We start from the raw sequence: 18,972 nt of genomic DNA, 5'->3' as shown, positions 1-18,972 counted from the left end.
AAAAACTGAGTGCTGTGTCTCCCTCGCGTGATTTCGCGTGGAGTCCAATGTTCGGTTTGAAAATATATATGGGACTTGTAGTCCAAAACAATTGTACGTGCCCTCAAACTGATAAACCCTTGAAAGACAATAATCTCGTGCGCGAGCAAACTCCAATAATTTTTGGATAAAAATAGGCCATCACCTTCCTTGTCGCAGTTTGGCAGCTGTCGTTTTCAATCACCTTGGAATAAATCGTAAACGCTGAGATAGACGGACAAGTTGACTGATGTGTTGACCACAGATATTGACCCAACGACACCGAACAGAGAGAGAAATGTGGCGACGGATCCCGGGAAGACGACAGAGGAGTTGAACACTGAATGTGAAACATTGCTGAAGATTGTTCAAGATTGGCCGGATTTGCAACAAACACAGGCACAGTAATCAAGATTAAAGGCGAGGAATTCGTATGCGCATTCATTTGCACTTCTTTATTTTTAGCCCAAGTGGTGTGCGGCAATGCTTACTTTTTCACACTTAACGTTTCATTATTTATTTGGATTATTTTGCAGGGATTGGTGAATGTCTCATAATAATAGTAGATCATATATTGTGTTCATAATAAGTAAACATGTTACATTTAGTTGGGAATATTCTAGAATGAATTGGATAGCCAATTGTGATATACTGTTTTATTACAGAGGAAATTAAACCGTGTGTAGCTACGTGGTAATTATTTTCTGTTACTTTGCAAATAGGGAAGTTGATACATTTAACAGTATATTTATTGAAGGTGACACAGAGCTCATCTATGCATGCAGTGGCAGGATATGTTGTTTATCATCATGTTTCTATCTCCTGCAGTGGATTGTTGGGTGTTGACTGACTGTCAGATACTGGGCGTCATCAAGGGCACACATGGCCCATACAGTGCAGGACCACCAGATGGCACAGCCCCAGGCAGCAGTGTTGTCTCTCCCTCCCTCTGGCCAGGCTAAAGTGAGCCCCCCCTCAGCCCCTACATCATGGGTTTTCCCTGATGCAGTAGCCTAACAGCAGGCAGGCTTACATACCACAGAGCTGTTTATAGCAGGAACATGCAGGCCAAGACCAACCAGCTGAAGGCTGCCAAACATGTTTACCAGAACAGCAAGTAACCTTTGGCTAGTATGGGAGACCCTGGGACATGGGTATGGGGTTAGAGTGGACTAGACTAGATTGCATCTTTTATCTTTATTTATTGTTAAGTAGTACCAAATGACACTGGCAACATTAGTCATCACTAATTTGGGGCTCCTGAGTGGCGCAGCGGTCTAAGGCACTGCATATCAGTGCTAGAGGCTTCACTACAGACCCTTGTTCGATTCCAGGCTGTATCACAACCAGCTGTGATTGGGAGTCCCGTAGAGCGGTGCATAATTGGCCCAGCGTCGTCCGGGTTAGGGTAGACCGTCATTGTAAATAAGAATTTGTTCTTAACTCTGTAAAAAAAGTTGCTGTAATGCAAATTCTTTGGGTGGCCAAGAGCACAACAAAGAGCAGTACAGAAGTCGGTCACCATAAAAAGCAGTATCTCTCTCTCTCTCTCTCGATCTGCCTACCTCTATGGCTGCTCAAGTCAAAACATTCCAACCTACGCATTGCTGCAGACTGCTTGGAGATTCCCAGTGTGGCCTCAAAAGTCTTATCTCCCTCTGCATCCTAAACATACCTTATCAGGGATTTTACTGGGTCCACCGTCCAATTAACTTTTACAACCCACACACAAACACATTCTGAACCAGCTAAGAGATTATCTCCACCTCCAGTTAGAGGCAAGTAAAGCTGTTTATGTCTGGAGTGCTGTATACTTAAGTAGCCTACATGATGTAATGGCGCATTACTGCTCTGCAGATCATATGAAGTGTATACTCATGGAGGAGAGGTTTACTACAGTCTACTGTAAAATGGGTTAGGAATCTGTTGAAAGATCGTTCAAATTACACCCTGGCAGTACTCCAAGAGCATGAGAAACCTATATGTGATACCTTTAGCCCAGGGGTCTCCAACCCTGTTCCTGGAGAGCTACCCTCCTATAGGTTTTCACTCCAACCCCAGTTGTAACTAACTTGGTTGGTTTATCAACCTATTCTAATTAGTAGAACCAGGTGTGCTAGATTAGGGTTACAGGATGGTAGCTCTCCAGGAACACGGTTGAAGAGCCCTGCTTTAGCCTGTATCTGCAGCCAGTGATCATGACATATTATAGTCCCCATTACTGCTGTAGTGTTTATTTATTTTATTTCACCTTTATTTAACCAGGTAGGCCAGTTGAGAACAAGTTATCATTTACAACTGCGACCTGTGACAAAAACAACAACATAAACAAATGTACAGTCAATAACACAGTCAAAAAATTCTATGTACAGTGTGTGCAAATGTAGAAGAGTAGTGAGGTAAGGCAATAAATAGGCCATAGAGGTGAAATAATTACAATTTAGCAATTAACACTGGAATGATAGATGTGCAGATGATGATGTGCAAGTAGAGATACTGGGGTGCAAAAGAGCAAGAAGATAAATAACAATATGGGGATGAGGTAGTTGGGTGTGTACAGGTACAGTGATCGGTAAGCTGTTCTGACAGCTGATGCTTAAAGTTAGAGAGGGAGATATAAGTCTCCAGCTTCAGTGATTTTTGCAATTCATTCCAGTCATTGGCAGCAGAGAACTGGAAGGAAAGGCAGCCAAAGGAAGTGTTTGCTTTGGGGATGACCAGCGAAATATACCTGCTGGAGTGTGTGATACGGGTGGTGACCAGTGAGCTGAGATAAGGCGGGGCTTTACCTAGCACAAATTATAGATTACCTGGAGCCAGTGGGTTTAGCGACAAATATGAAGCGAGGGCCAGTCAACAAGAGCATACAGGTCGCAGTGGTGGGTAGTATATGGGGCTTTGGTGAAAAACGGATGGAACGGTGAAAAACTGTGATAGTTTGCTGAGTAGAGTGTTGGAGGCTATTTTGTAAATGACATCACTGAAGTCAAGGATCGGTAGGATAATCCGTTTTACGTGGGTATGTTTGGCAGCATGAGTGAAGGATGCTTTGTTGCGAAATAGGAAGCCGATTCTAGATTTAACTATGGATTGGAGATGCTTAATGCGAGTCTGGAAGGAGAGTTTACATTCTGGCCAGACACCTAGGTATTTGTAGGTGTCCACATAAGTCAGAACCGTCCAGAGTAGTGATGCTAGTCGTGAGTTATGGAGTATGTTTATGACTGAGATAATTTCAAAGTGAGTTTGTCTTTTGTGTCCTGTGTGAAGTGGAACACTGAGTGTTTCTTTCTGTGTGCAGAGATGGACAGTGTTGGACTCCCTGCTATGTGGAGCATTGGCAGGAGCTGTGGCCAAAACAGTCATAGCTCCTCTGGACAGAACCAAGATCATCTTCCAAGGTAAGGCCATTTCCCTGGAAGACCATGCACTCAGAATATAAAGTAGTGGTTCCTTTTGTAAATATATACTAATTTAATTGTTAGTATCTTTGCCTTAATACTTATTTTCCTCCTTCTCCTACTTTAGTGTCTTCACAAAGATTCTCTGCTAAGGTGAGTTTATTATATAACTCACATTGAAATAATAAAGATGTACTTGATGTACTGTATGTCTTCCCAATTGGCAGAGGCTGGCAGAGCAGGATTTAATGGTGTTATCTCTTAGATGGGAATGTTATTTGGTCACTTGGGTGTGTGTTACTTTTTAATCTGTCTGTCTGAAGCTGGAGGACTCAAAACATTGCTATTTCAAAGGTAATGTCCTGTATATTAAATATTAGAACGCTCAACAGTCACAAATTCTCTCCATGCTGCCATAAGGGTGAATCCTAACTTCCACTTAAATCACATTTTCACATTGTCTCCCATTGACGTCAATGCATGACTAAGTGACAATTTGAAGTTAGGATTCTCCCCAAGGTGTAGACTGTCTTGTTTAGTAAATAATAATAAATATAGCTGCAAGCAGCAATTACCTGGGGTCCAAGCCTTTTTTCCCATTTAGCCCTCTTCTCTTTCTGAAATATTACGGCCTTATTTTACATAATCAAATTCGGTTCAGGCACAACACCAACAATTCCTCACTGTTTAGGGATGTCTATCTGAAAGCTGCATTGGTGAGATTTGAACCCGGCCCGCCATGGGATGGCATGTATTACAACCCTCTGAGCCATGCTCACCTCATGGCAAAAGTCAGGGTTGAACACTATGGAAGAGCGTGCATTTGTTGTAGGTTCCAGTCCTGACTCCATTTCTTGCACTTACACAAATCTTATAACATGTAATATATGCCATTTAGCAGGTTGCTTTTATCCAAAGCAACTTAGTCATGCGTGTATACTTTCTTTACATTTGGGTGGTCGCAAGAATTGAACCCACTAACCTGCCGTTGCAAGAGCCATGCTCGACCAACTCAGCTACAGAGGACCAACATGTGAATAGTGGACCAGTGCACGCTTCAGGAAATAGTATAGATTATTGAGATGCTTAGCCAACAGGGAGGTCCAACCCTCCAAGAGCCCAAACATAGACGCATCATTGGCCCAAACATTACCAGTATAATGTATTGTACTGTACTGTACTCAAGTTTACTCTACTGATCTTGTTTTTCCCCATTTAAACTGGTCTGGTCATGGTCTCGATACACTGGTCCTTGGTCTGTGTCTCAGAAAGTCTAGTCTTGTTCTGCGTCGTGATTAGGGATGTACATTTCTGTAAATTTTCCGGCTGACTAACCGACCCTCATTAATCAGTCAACAAACGGTAAAAACAATTCCAAATAGTAAAATTGTGTGACCAACAAAAAATACTATGCATGGATACAAGGAACAGACATTTTTCATTAATGAAAACATGCAACAATAAGCCTATTGTCTTAGTCAAAAGGCTATAGCCTATTATGGAACATGCAGCTGCTGTAATGAAGCAGCTAATAAAACATAATTTGCTAAAACAGTTTTAAACCTAATGCCTGCGGAGCTGAAAACACTGTTCTAAACAGCTCACCTAATGCCAGTGGTTCCATGTGACAGAGGTAAAATCTCAGTTAGCAGTAGAAAGAGGGTGAATCTGATAGCCGCAACTAGGATGGGTTGCTAATATGACTAGGATTGTGCCACTGGCATCTGGACAATGAAATAAAGTTGATATGAAAATCAATAGGACAGGAGAGAAATTCTGGTTAATGGCATGAGGAAGTCTTTTATAAAATAATTGCCTTCACATTTCTATGGTTGAATTTTGGCAAGGCTACTTTGAAGCAAGGTAAAACATTCCTCATTATTTGAGGTAAAGTAAAACGTCCAGGTTTCAAACAATTATACTGCCTCAAGATCACATGGTAAAGTGGTGGGTGACTCTGCTTACCATTGACTATAGCTTACGCACTCGAATGGCGAATGGGAGTTGCGCTTTAATTCCAAGTTGAGATTGAGAAATAAAAATAGTAGCTTTTTTAATCGTGGCCATCAAAAAAAGTTTTTAACACGCAATTGCATTTAGAATTATATAATTTTGCGCAATGACTGGGTTATAAAAAGCATGTTTCACTCCAGTACCAGCTTTTTGAGGAGCTGCTCTTTACAGGTGATAGGCCATTCCGCTCCTCAAACTAGGCTGTGTATGCTGTGATAAGACGCATGACGACTAACGAAAATACAAAGTCGCCAATTTAATTCCACACAATTATGCAAATGAACCTATAGACCGATAAGCATGGTCAAATATATTTTTTTCGGCGGCTAACGAATTTAATGGTTAACCGTTAACATCCTTAGTCCATTCCCTCCAAGAGCGACTTAAATTGTCAGGCCCAACCTCACTCAACTTCATTGGCTCACAGCGGCCATGACGTTTAAGATATCAACTTAATTTATAATACATTTACAAATCTTGGTCTATAGATGTTTTACACCAAGTTTTGGAGAAATCGGTTTAGTGGTCTCTGAGGAGATGCTGTTAAAAATGTAAAACCTTTTGAAGTCAAATGTTGTTTGTAGCGCCACCATTTGGCCAGATGTATTCGGCCACCAATTTACAGCTCCCACCAAGTTTGTAGGTCTTACCATTTAAGAGCTATAGCTCTCCAAAAATAGGAAAAAAATGTATAAATGTAATATTAATCCGAGCAATTATAATAGGGTTCCATCCCTTTCAGGGCTTGGACCACTAATAATAGTAAAAATCATTTGGTAGGTGCTTATATTTCTCCCATTTCACACACGTACATGTGTGATTTGGAAATTTGTTTTTTTAATCATATTCCACACTCAATGAGACACCCTCGGAGAGTGGGTTCAGGATAGAGGTCGACCGATTATGATTTTTCACCGATTATTTGGAGGACCAAAAAAAGCAGATACCGATTTAATACATGTTTTATATTTTTTATTTGTAATAATGACAATTACAACAATACTGAATGAACACTTATTTTAACTTAATATAATACATCAATAAAATTAATTTAGCCTCAAATAAATAAATAATAAATATGGGCTCGAACCAGGAACACAACGATAACAGCCACCCTCGAAGCAGCGTTACCCATGCAGAGCAAGGGGAACAACCACTCCAAGTCTCATAGCGAGTGATGTTTGAAACGCTATTAGCGGCACCCCGCTAACTAGCTAGCCATTTCACATCGGTTACACCAGCCTAATCTCGGGAGTTGATAGGCTTGAAGTCATAAACAGCGCAATGCTTGACGCACAACGAAGAGCTGCTGGCAAAACGCACGAAAGTGCTGTTTGAATGAATGCTTACGAGCCTGCTGCTGCCTACCACCGCTCAGTCAGATACTTGTATGCTTGTATGCTCAGTCAGATTATATGCAACGCAGGACATGCTAGATAAACTAGTAATATCATCAACCATGTGAAGTTAACTAGTGATTATGATTGATTGATTGTTTTTTATAAGATAAGTTTAATACTAGCTAGCAACTTAACTTGGCTTACTGCACTCGCGTAACAGGCAGTCGGTCTCCTCGTGGAGTGCAACGAGAGGCAGGTGGTTATAGCGTTGGACTAGTTAACTGTAAGTTTGCAAGATTGGTTCCCCGAGCTAAGAAAGTGAAAGTCTGTCGTTCTGCCCCTGAACGAGGCAGTTAACCCACTGTTACTAGGCCGTCATTGAAAATAAGAATGTGTTCTTAACTGACTTGCCTAGTTAAATAAAGGTGTATTTTATTTTTATTTTTTTAATCGGCCAAATCTGTGTCCAAAAATACAGATTTCCGATTGTTATGAAAACTTGAAATCGGCCCTAATTAATCGGCCATTCCGATTAATCTGTCGACCTCTAGTTCAGGACCACAAATGTCTTGTTGAGTTAGTGTTTAGGGTGTTGTGTTACTGTGTGCCCCCCCCCTTCAGGAAGCCTTCAGACTCCTCTACTGTACATACATGAAAGATGGCTTCCTCAGTCTGTGGAGGGGCAACTCTGCCACCATGGTGCGGGTCATCCCCTATGCTGCCATCCAGTTCTGCTCCCACGACCAGTACAAGAGAATCCTGGGGGGATACTATGGCTTCCAGGGAAAGTGAGTAAAGTACCACTCAGTAAAAATAATTGAGAATACACATATGTATCATGGCGCCGGAGAAGATTGCTCACATTTTACGTGCCTCTAACCAAATGTGTTTTTTTATTCATTTTTTTTAGTTGTTTGTAACGTATTTTTGAACTTATTCTGTACATAATGTTGCTGCTACCATCTCTAATGACTGCAAATAACTTCTGGACATCAGAATAGCGATTACTCACCACGAACTGGCAGAAGCTTTTTTTTCCTTTAACGAGCCCGACGTGAAGGACATGCTGCTTTCCCGGGAACAGGCCCAAATCCCCGTTATTTGCGAGAAGTCAGAGAAAAAGAGGACGGAGGTCAGGCTGCCTTCTGAGAATTCGTAGGCAATCGAATAAACCCCCACTGCCTTCCATTCTTCTAGCTAACATGCAATCATTGAAAAATAAATCGATGACCTAGGAGGAAGATTAAACTACCAACGGGACATTAAACTTTAATATCTTATGCTTCACGGAGTCGTGGCTGAACGACAACATTATCAACATACAGCTGTCTGGTTATACACTGTACGGCAGGATAGAACAGCGGCGTCTGGTACAAGGGGGGCGAACTATGTGTATTTGTAAACAACAGCTGGTGCATGATATCTAAGGAGGTCTTGAGGTTTTGCTCACCTGAGGTAGAGTATCTCATGATAAGCTGTAGACCACACTATCTACCTAGAGTTTATCTGTATTTTTTGTAGCTGTTTACATACCACCACAGACTGATGCTGGCACTAAGACCACACTCAATGAGCTCTATTCCGCCATAAGTAAACAGGAAAATGCTCATCCAGAAGCGGCGCTGCTATTGGTCGGGGACTTAAATGCAGGGAATTTGAAATCCGTCTTATCAAATTTCTATCAGGATGTTAAATGTGCAGGGAAAAAAACTCTAGACCACCTTTACTCCACACACAGAGATGTGTACAAAGCTCTCCCTCACACACCATTTGGCAAATCTGACCATAATTCTGTCCTCCTGATTCCTGCTTACAAGCAAAAATTAAACCAGGAAGCACCAGTGACTCGGTCAAAAAAAAAGTGGTCAGATGAAGCCGATGCAAAACTACAGGACTGTTTTGCTAGCACAGACTGGAATATGTTCTGGGATTCTTCCGATGGCATTGAGGAGTACACCACATCAGTCACTGGCTTCATCAATAAGTGCATCGATGACGTCGCCCCCACAGTGACTGTAGGTATATACCCCAACCAGAAGCCATGGATTGTAGGCAACATCCGCACTGAGCTAAAGGCTAGAGCTGGGACTCTAACCCGGAAACTTATAAGAAATCCTGCTATGCCCTCTGACGAACCATCAAGCGTCAATACATGACAGATTGAATTGTATTACATCGGCTCTGGCGGTCCTTGGATGTGGCAGGGCTTGCAAACCATTACAGACTACAAAGGGAAGCACAGCCGAGAGCTGCCCAGTGACATGAGCCTACCAGACGAGCTAAACTACTTCTATGCTTGCTTCGAGGCAAATAACACTAAAACATGCATGAGAGCACCAGCTGTTCTGGACGACTGGGATAACACTCTCCGCAGCCGATGTGAGTAAGACCTTTAAACAGGTCAACATTTACAAGGCCACAGGGCCAGATTAATTACCAGGACGTGTACTGCGGGCATGTGCTGACCAACTGGCAAGTGTCTTCACTGACATTTTCAACCTCTCCCTGTCTGAGTCTGTAATACCAACATGTTTCAAGCAGACCACCATGGTCCCTGTGCCCATGAACACTAAGGTAACCTGCCTAAATCACTACCAACCCGAAGCACTCACGTCTGTAAACATGAAGTTCTTTGAAAGGCTGGTCATGGCTCACATTAACACCATTGTCCCAGAAACCCTAGACCCACTCCAATTTGCACACCGCCGTAACAGATCCACAGATGAGATGATGCAATCTCTATTGCACTCCACACTGCCTTTTCCCACCAGGACAAAAGGAACACCTATGTGAGAATGCTATTCATTGACTACAGCTCATCGTTCAACACCATAGTGCCCTCAAAGCTCATCAATATGCTAAGGACCCTGAGACTAAACATCTCCCTCTGCAACTGGATCCTGGACTTCCTGATGGGCCGCCCCCAGGTGGTAAGGAAAGGTAACAACACATCCGCCACGCTTATCCTCAACAAAGGACCCCTTGGGGGTGCGTGCTCAGTCCCATCCTGTACTCCCTGTTCACTCATGACTGCACTGCCAGGCACGATTCCAACACCATCATTAAGTTTGCCGATGTCACAACAGTGTGGTAGGCCTGTTCACCGACAACAACGAGACAGCCTATAGGGAGGAGGTCAGAGACCTGGTCGTGTGGTGCCAGGACAACAACAACATCTCCCTCAACGTGATCAAGACAAAAGAGATTATTGTAGACTACAGGAAAAGGAGGACCGAGCACGCACCCATTCTCTGCTTTAATGGAGCAGGTTGAGAGCTTCAAGTTCCTTGGTGTCTAGATCACCAAGAAACTAACATGGTCCAAGCACACCAAGACAGTTGTGAAGAAGGCACAACAAAACCTATTCCCCCTTAGGAGACTAAAAGATTTGGCATGGGTCCTCAGATCCTCAAAAGGTTCTACAGCTGCACCATCGAGAGCATCCTGACTGGTTGCATCACTGCCTGGTATGGCAACTGCTCAGCCTCAGACCGCAAAGCACCACAGAGGGTAGTGCGAACGGCCCAGTACATCACTGGGACCAACCTTCCTGCCATCCAGGATCTCTATACCAGGCGGTTTCAGAGGAACGCCAGCGACTCCAGCTACCCTAGTCATAGACTGTTCTTTCTGCTACCGCACGGCAAGAGGGTAGTAGAGAGGGTAGTACGTTTTAAGTTCCTCGGCGTACACATCACAGACAAAACTGAATTGGTCCACCCACACAGACAGCATCGTGAAGAAGGCGCAGCAGCGCCTCTTCAACCTCCGGAGGCTGAAGAAATTCGGCTTGTCACCAAAAGCACTCACAAACTTCTACAGATGCACAATCAAGAGCATCCTGTCGGGCTGTATCACCGCCTGGTACGGCAACTGCTCCGCCCACAACCGTAAGGCTCTCCAGAGGGTAGTGAGGTCTGCACAACGCATCACCGGGGGCAAACTACCTGCCCTCCAGGACACCTACACCACCCGATGTCACAGGAAGGCCATAAAGATCATCAAGGACAACAACCACCCGAGCGACTGCCTGTTCACCCCGCTATCATCCAGAAGGCGAAGTCAGTACAGGTGCATCAAAGCTGGGACCGAGAGACTGAAAAACAGCTTCTATCTCAAGGCCATCAGACTGTTAAAGGCAGTTAACCCACTGTTCCTAGGCCGTCATTGAAAATAAGAATTTGTTCTTAACTGACTTGCCTAGTTAAATAAAAATAAATAAACAGCCACCACTAACATTGAGTGGCTGCTGCCAACACACTGACTCAACTCCAGCCACTTTAATAATGGGAATTGATGGGAAATGATGTAAAATATATCACTAGCCACTTTAAACAATGCTACCTAATATAATGTTTACATACCCTACATTATTCATCTCATATGTATACGTATATACTGTACTCTATATCATCTACTGCATCTTTATGTAATACATATATCACTAGCCACTAACTATGCCACTTTGTTTACATACTCATCTCATATGTGTATATACTGTACTCAATACCATCTACTGTATCTTGCCTATGCTGCTCTGTACCATCACTCATTCATATATCTTTATGTACATATTCTTTATCCCCTTACACTTGTGTCTATAAGGTAGTAGTTTTGGAATTGTTAGCTAGATTACTTGTTGGTTATTACTGCATTGTCGGAACTAGAAGCACAAGCATTTCGCTACACTCGCATTAACATCTGCTAACCATGTGTATGTGACAAATAAAATTTGATTTGATTTGAAGCAGTACTGGAGCACCAAGTCTAGGTCCAAGAGGCTTCTAAACAGCCTCTACCCCCAAGCCATAAGACTCTTGAACATCTAATCAAAATGGCTACCCAGACTATTTGTATTGCCCCCCCAACCCCTCTTTAAGCCGCTGCAACTCTGTTATTGTCTATGCATAGTCACTTTACCTCTTCCTACATGTTCATATTACCTCAATTACCTCGACTAACCTTTGCCCCCGCACATTGACTCTGTACCGGTACCCCCTGTATATAGTCTCGCTATTATTTTACTGCTGCTCTTTAATTACTTGTTCCTTTTATTTCTTAATTTTTAAACTACATTGTTGGTTAGGGGCTTGTAAGTAAGCATTTCACTGTAAGGCCTACACCTCTTGTATTCGGCGCATGTGACTAATACAATTTGATTTGTTAACGTAGCACCATTCTGAACTCTGGTGGTCATCATCAGCCTCCAAGGCAACCCTTCAGTGATCTTTCTTGAACAGAACAAACCATTTTCTCTAGTGTGAAAAAAAGTAATAATAATACAATGATATCCATTGTCGAAACCATAGCTGCACTCTAATGTAATTTGATCTGTCTGTTTCAGAGCCCTTACTCCTTTTCCACGTTTCCTGGCAGGGTCGTTGGCTGGCACCACAGCTGCCATGCTCACCTACCCCCTGGACATGGTGCGGGCCAGGATGGCAGTGACACCCAGACAAATGTAGGGCTCTCCAATAACACTCATAAATGTCAGTCTTTGAATGTATAAACATACCTGCACACGGGGCTCTAAAGTGCGACAAAAAATGTGACCAAATATTTTGCCAATTTCTGGAAAGTGGTCAAATCTTTGAAACAAAACTCCACCCCCTCATTTTCCCCAGCAGGATTTGACAGCCTCTGCACCCAATCTAGACTAAATAGAAATGTGTGATGTTTTTAATAAGCATTTTGCCTCAGCTTGGCCACCTGTTTGAAAGGATCATCTCTGAAAATCTAATGAACTCAAAACAGATTGTAGAGAATGATGCATTAACAGACTAATATACTTTATTTTTTATTTCAACCCTTTGATGTCTATGATGTACTAATGATGATGTACAGTTGAAGTCAGAAGTTCACATACACCTTAGCCAAATACATTTAAACTCAGTTTCACCATTTCTGACATTTAATCCTAGTAAAAATTCCCTGTTTTAGCTCAGTTAGGATCACCACTTTATTTTAATAATGTGAAATGTCAGAATAATAGTAGAGAGAATGATTTAGTTCAGCTTTTATTTATTTCATCACATTCCCAGTGGGTCATACGTTTACATACACTCAATTAGTATTTGGTAGCATTGCCTTTAAATTGTTTAACTTGGGTCAAACATTTCAGGTAGCCTTCCACAAGCTTCCCACAACAAGTTGGGTGAATTTTGGCCCATTCCTCTTGACAGAGCTGGTGTAACTGAGTCAGGTTTGTAGACCTCCTTGATCGCACATGTTTTTTTAGTTCTGCCCACAAATGTTCTATAGGTTTGAGGTCAGGGCTTTGTGCTGGCCACTCCAATACCTTGACTTTGTTGTCCTTAAGCTATTTTGCCACAACTTTGGAAGTATGCTTGGGGTCATTGTCCATATGGAAGACCCATTTGCGACCAAGCTTTAACTTTGTTTTGAGATGGTGAGTATCCAAAACAAAACCTTTGGATGCTGTCTACCATTTGAGATGCTGCTTCAATATATCCACATAATTTTCCATCCTCATGAAGCCATCTATTTTGTGAAGTGCACCAGTCCCTCTTGCAGCAAAGCACCCCCACAACATGATGCTGCCACCTCCGTGCTTCACGGTTGGGATGGTGTTCTTCGGCTTGCAAGCCTCCCCCTTTTTCCTCTAAACATAGCGATGGTCATAATGGCCAAACAGTTCTATTTTTGTTTCATCAGACCAGAGGACATTTCTCCAAAAAGTACGATCTTTGTCCCTATGTGCAGTTGCAAACCGTAGTCTGTCTGGAATTTTCTAAGCTGTTTAAAGGCACAGTCAACCTAGTGTATGTAAACTTCTGACCCAATGGAATTGTGATTAAGTGAAATAATCTGTCTGTCAACAATTGTTGGAAAAATTACTTGTGTCATGTGCAAAGTAGATGTCCTAACTGACTTGCCAAAACTATAGTTTGTTAACATGACATTTGTGGAGTTTTAATGACTCCAACCTAAGTTTATGTAATCTTCCGACTTCAACTGTACATCTATGATGTACTAATAAAAATAAAACATATGGCCTGATTCACTTCAAATCTAATTGTATTGTTCACATACACATATTTAGCAGATGTTATTGTGGCTGTAGTGAAATGCTTGTGTTCCTAGCTCCAGCAGTGCAGTAATATCTAACAATACACAACCATACACACACATCTAAAAAGTAAAATAATAAGAAATATAGCAATATTAGGATGAGTAATGTCAGAGTCTGGAGTATAAATACTGTGTGTACATACAGTACTAGTCAAAAGTTTGGACACAGCTACTCATTCAAGGGGTTTTATTTATTTTTACAATTTTCTACATTGTAGAATAATAGTGAAGACAAACTATGTTATAACATGTAGTAACCAAAAAAGTGTTAAACAAATCAAAATATATTTTAGATTCTTCGAAGTAGCCACCCTTTACCTTTGACAGCTTTGCACACTCTTGGCATTCTCTCAACCAACTTCACCTGGAATGCTTTTCCAACAGTCTTGAAGGAGTTCCCACAAATGCTGAGCACTTGTTGGCTTCTTTTCCTTCACTCTGTGGTCCAACTCACCCCAAACCATCTCAATTGGGTGGAGGTCGGGTGATTGTGGAGGACAGGTCACAATGTTTAAAAACATACAGATGAGCTAGTTAAAAAGCTAAGATTTATAGGGGGCTTTTAATTTTAAAAAAAATGTTTTTATCTTGCCTCTCCCTAAATAGCAGGAAGCAGATTGTACAGTCAGTTCTTGATTTTGGTGACACCGTTTACCAGATTGCAACAGCCCCTACTCTTAAACCTTTGGATGCTGTCTACCATAGCACCATTAGTTTTATCACTGGTGACAGTTTGGATACTCACCACGGCGTCCTGTAACAAAAGGTTAGCTCGTCCCCATTAAAGTACCGCAGATCAATTCATTACTCCCTTTCTGTTTCCGAAGCACTACTACACAAGCTTCCAACTTACCTAACTTCATTGCTAAAGAATGAGCTACCAAACCCGCTTGACCAATTTAAGTCAATCCTCCTTTAGTTTCAGTGCCCTTCATTGTTCAAATAACCTGCAAAATTCCTTGTATCTTGAGTCCCTTTTGCTGCTAGGGCAGTTTAGGACTCTGGTGTTAAAGGAATTCATTGAGGATTGCAGTTGTTTCGATTTTTCGTAATGGTTTATTTGTTGAAAGTGTAGTATTGTACCTTTTTTTTTTAGTTTTTTTTTTTTTTTTGTTTTATTTGTAATGTTAATTTTCTTGATTGTGAAAATGTTTGTACTCAGGGCACCATTGTGAATGAGACCCCCTGTGTAAAAGTAAAAACAAAACAAGTGCTTCAAAAGTAACTAGACTTCATATAGGCCCAATAAAGGCTGTATCTCAATCAAATTTTTAAAAAATCTTATTTTCTGGTTAAGTTAAGTTGGGTGCACCATTGCTACCAATGAAAAATGTTAATTTCGAGCCCTGCCTGCACGTGGTTCCCCCTTTCCCCACTTATTGAAAGTTTAACAGGTATATAGAGTAATATAGGTAATGTTTTTATCCTTGGTTAATATCCTACTCTTCTCTTTCTTCCCTACAGGTACAGCAACATTATGCACGTGTTTGTGCGCATTACGCAGGAGGAGGGCATTAAGACCCTGTACAGAGGCTTCTGCCCGACCATCCTGGGAGTGATCCCATACTCAGGAATCACCTTCTTCACATATGAGACCCTCAAGAAACTGCATGCAGGTACAGCCTCCTTTTTCTTTTACAACTGTCTTAATTTAATGATTTGCTTTTTGATTAAGGGCTTAATTGGATCTCTCTTTCTCTCCTTATCCCATTCCTTTCTTCAGAGAGGACTAGGCGGTCCCAGCCGTACTCCTACGAGCGTTTGGCATTTGGCGCGTGTGCTGGCCTACTCGGCCAGTCGGCCTCTTACCCGCTGGACGTGGTTCGCCGACGCATGCAGACGGCCGGGGTGACGGGCCAACAGTACGGCAGCGTCCTGAACACCATGAAAGCGATCGTGGTGCAGGAGGGTGTGGTGCGTGGACTCTACAAGGGCCTCAGTATGAACTGGATCAAAGGGCCTATCGCTGTGGGGGTCAGCTTCACCACCTTTGACCTCATGCACAACCTCCTGCACAAGATGCACCAGTTGGGATACTTCACACACTGAGCCAGCAGAGGGAGCCAGAGGAAAGGTTCACTGTTGAGACTAGAGTTGTCGTCCGTCGGTCACAGACACAATATGGATCCTCTGCAAGTCCGATAGGGATTGAAAGGGGAGTGTGGATACTGGACAGACAGGAGGAGACAGAAGCTGTCAGTTTATTTAAGTGCACATCCTCTGACGCACATTAAGCACGCACAGCCAGACCCCCAACTCTTGCTGTTGATAGATGGGATGTCTGTACTAAGGCTACAATAAGTGTCATCAAACAGGGTAGATGTTTGATGAGTTTGCAATATGAGAGGTATGAGAATGTGAATGATTTTACATTTCCAGTCCTGATATTTGTTTGAGATTGTGGTATTATCTCTGGTGAGGACACTTAATGGGGCTGGAGATTATCAGAGGCGAAGAACTTTACAATCGGTTCATTTTAGTATGGAATTTGATCAACTATGCTCACAATGTTTTCTGTTGCTTTAAACTGAAGATGCACTTGTATTTTCAACCATGCATTGCTGCTTTTTCAACCATGCATTGTTGCTTTTTTTCAGCCATGCACTGCTGCTTTTTCAACCATGCATTGCTGCTTTTTCTTCTTGATTATTTCAGGGCTTGTTGCAGCTGTAATCCGCTGCTCTGCTCACTTCTGCATTTAGCATCAACGTTTCATGGAAGAGTCACCTACTGGGCCTTGCTGCCAGAAAATAGTTTCTTGGTTGCTGGTAGTTGGGAATGTAGTCTTATTCCAAAGAGCTTGTTTCTGTTTTGTTACGGTTAAAAATGTCAATTTTATGACGTGCCAAGATGGAATGTACTGTCAGGAAAATTATTGGCACCCTTGATAAAGATGAGCAAATACTGTATAACTGAGCTATAATGTACTGAGCTATAATGTATGCTCAAAAATGAGAGAATTCTATTTTATACTAATACAGTTGCTCAGAGAAAGAGATTTTGTTTATCAAGTAATATTTTTTTCTCCAAAAAAGATAGGTCAAAATTATTGCCACACTTGTTTTCAATACCTCTCCTTGCGAGGATAACAACACTGAACCTTTTTCTACAATGTTTGATGAGATTGGAGAACACATTGGGAGGGAAATTGGACCATTCCTCCATACAGAATATTTCCAGATCCTTGATTTCCTTCATCTGCGCTTATGGGCTACCATTTTCAATTAAAACCACAGGTCTTTCCATGTGGTTCAAGTCTAGAAACTGATGGCCATTGCAAAATGTTGATTTGTGTGGTCAATTAACTGGTGTGCGTGGCCAAAGAGCTCAATTGTCATGTCATCTAACAAATGGAGATTGCTAAACGGCATTGGCAGTTGGTTTGGAACCTTTGCTATGGTCAGATGACACTACAATAAAGCACTAGGCTTCCACAGAATGATGCATATGAAGAGAAAAAAACACCTACTGTTCCGTATGGTGGTGGATCTTTGATGTTATTGGGCTAATTCGCTTCCACTGGTTCTGGGGCTCTTGTTAAGGTCAACTGCAGCATGAACTTTACCCAGTACAAGGACATTTTAGCCCAAAACCTGATTGCCTCTTCTAGGAGGCTGAAACTTGGCCACGAGTGAATCTTCCAGCAAGATGATAACCCCAAGCACACATCAAAATCCACAAAGTAATGGTTAATTGACCACAAAAATCAACATCTCAGTCTCCGGACTGGTTTAAATTGAAGAGGGCAGACGAAGGATATCGAGGATCTGGAAGGATTCTGTATGGAGGAATAGTCTGAGATTCCTCCCAATGTGTCAATCTCATAAAACATATTAGAGAAAGGCCCTGTGACATTCTCCTCGCAAGGTGAGTTTTTAAAACTAGTGATCATTTTTACCCGGTGTTTAAAAAAAGTTTTTTTGTATTATATTTTGTTTATCTGAGCAATTGCATTAGTATAACATTTGTAAATGTTTTATTCTCCATTGGACCTGACCGTCGGTGTGCAATAATGCCCTCACGTTGATGAGACAGAGATGGTGATATCATAAATAGTTTATTTTTATTAACAACATGCCTGCAGTCCCTCACACACACTGAATGCCATCTTCCATTTAAACAAACTGAAGTGTTTCAGGCAGGAGGCCACAGGTGTGTGCAATCAGCATATTAGCAAGGCTCGCAAGCAGTCAGCTGACAATAAAGGGACATGTCACTCATTCGAACGTTCAAACCAACAGTTAAAGGTTGTGCTGATGAATAAAGAGGAGTTTATTGGATTTGCATGTGATAATGGATTGACAATTTAGCTAGGATCCTAGATATATAAACACACAATAAATACATTCATTCATTTTACAGTGAAGGCTACTCCTTCACAGTCAGTAATCATTTCAGCCTGACTGCACAGTTTCACTATCTGGTGTCTATAAATATAGATGTGTAATGTCTAACTGGAATCTAATGGATATCATCCATATTTTCCCACTACATGTAGCCTAAGGCATAAATATATCATCAGTATATTTCTAATATTAAGGTAGTCTTTCTATTATCTGTAGTCTTATTGTGAAGGAAATCCAGTTTGTCATAAATCTGTTTCTATGTTTATTGATACTTTACACAAGAATTTCACTACACCCGCAATAACATCTGCTAAATATGTGTATGTGACCAATAAAATTGGATTTGTTTGACTTGATATTGATGTCTTGAATATATTAATATACTAAAAAACATACTTCTCGAGATCAGTGTATATGTGAAATAACCATTGATCAACACAAATTATGCTAAAAACACATCCTGTATTAATTACTAAACTTGACATCTAATTGCAATATTGTTTATGAATGATTCATTCATAGCAATGTTCCCCAACCCTGGTCCATGAGTACCCCCAACAGTACACAGTTTCGTTGTAGCCCTTGACAACACTGGCTCTGAAACTCGTTGGATGTGGCAGGGCTTGCAAACCATTACAGACTACAAAGGGGAGATCACCAGGATGTGTACTGCGGGCATGCACTGACCAACTGGAAAGTGTCTTCACTAACATGTTCAACCTCTCCCTATCCGAGTCTGTAATACCAACATGTTTTAAGCAG

At 41.7% G+C, this 18,972-nt stretch overlaps 1 protein-coding gene across 1 annotated transcript; it reads left to right on the top strand.

Moving 5' to 3' along the window:
• Window positions 1-306: 306 nt before the first annotated feature.
• On the top strand, window positions 307-18,566 carry LOC112250836 (mitochondrial coenzyme A transporter SLC25A42). Its single transcript, XM_024421315.2, has 8 exons — window positions 307-438; window positions 847-981; window positions 3,320-3,419; window positions 3,547-3,572; window positions 7,394-7,560; window positions 12,117-12,233; window positions 15,329-15,480; window positions 15,588-18,566. The coding sequence occupies exons 2-8, from the start codon at window positions 901-903 to the stop codon at window positions 15,911-15,913; spliced, it is 969 nt and encodes a 322-aa protein (XP_024277083.2). The 5' UTR covers window positions 307-438; window positions 847-900; the 3' UTR covers window positions 15,914-18,566.
• Window positions 18,567-18,972: the final 406 nt, after the last annotated feature.

This window comes from Oncorhynchus tshawytscha, linkage group LG05, assembly GCF_018296145.1.
Source record: "Oncorhynchus tshawytscha isolate Ot180627B linkage group LG05, Otsh_v2.0, whole genome shotgun sequence".
NCBI classification, from domain to species: Eukaryota; Metazoa; Chordata; class Actinopteri; order Salmoniformes; family Salmonidae; genus Oncorhynchus; species Oncorhynchus tshawytscha.
Note: the sequence above shows the minus strand (reverse complement) of the source record. Positions and strands in the feature narration are given on the sequence as shown.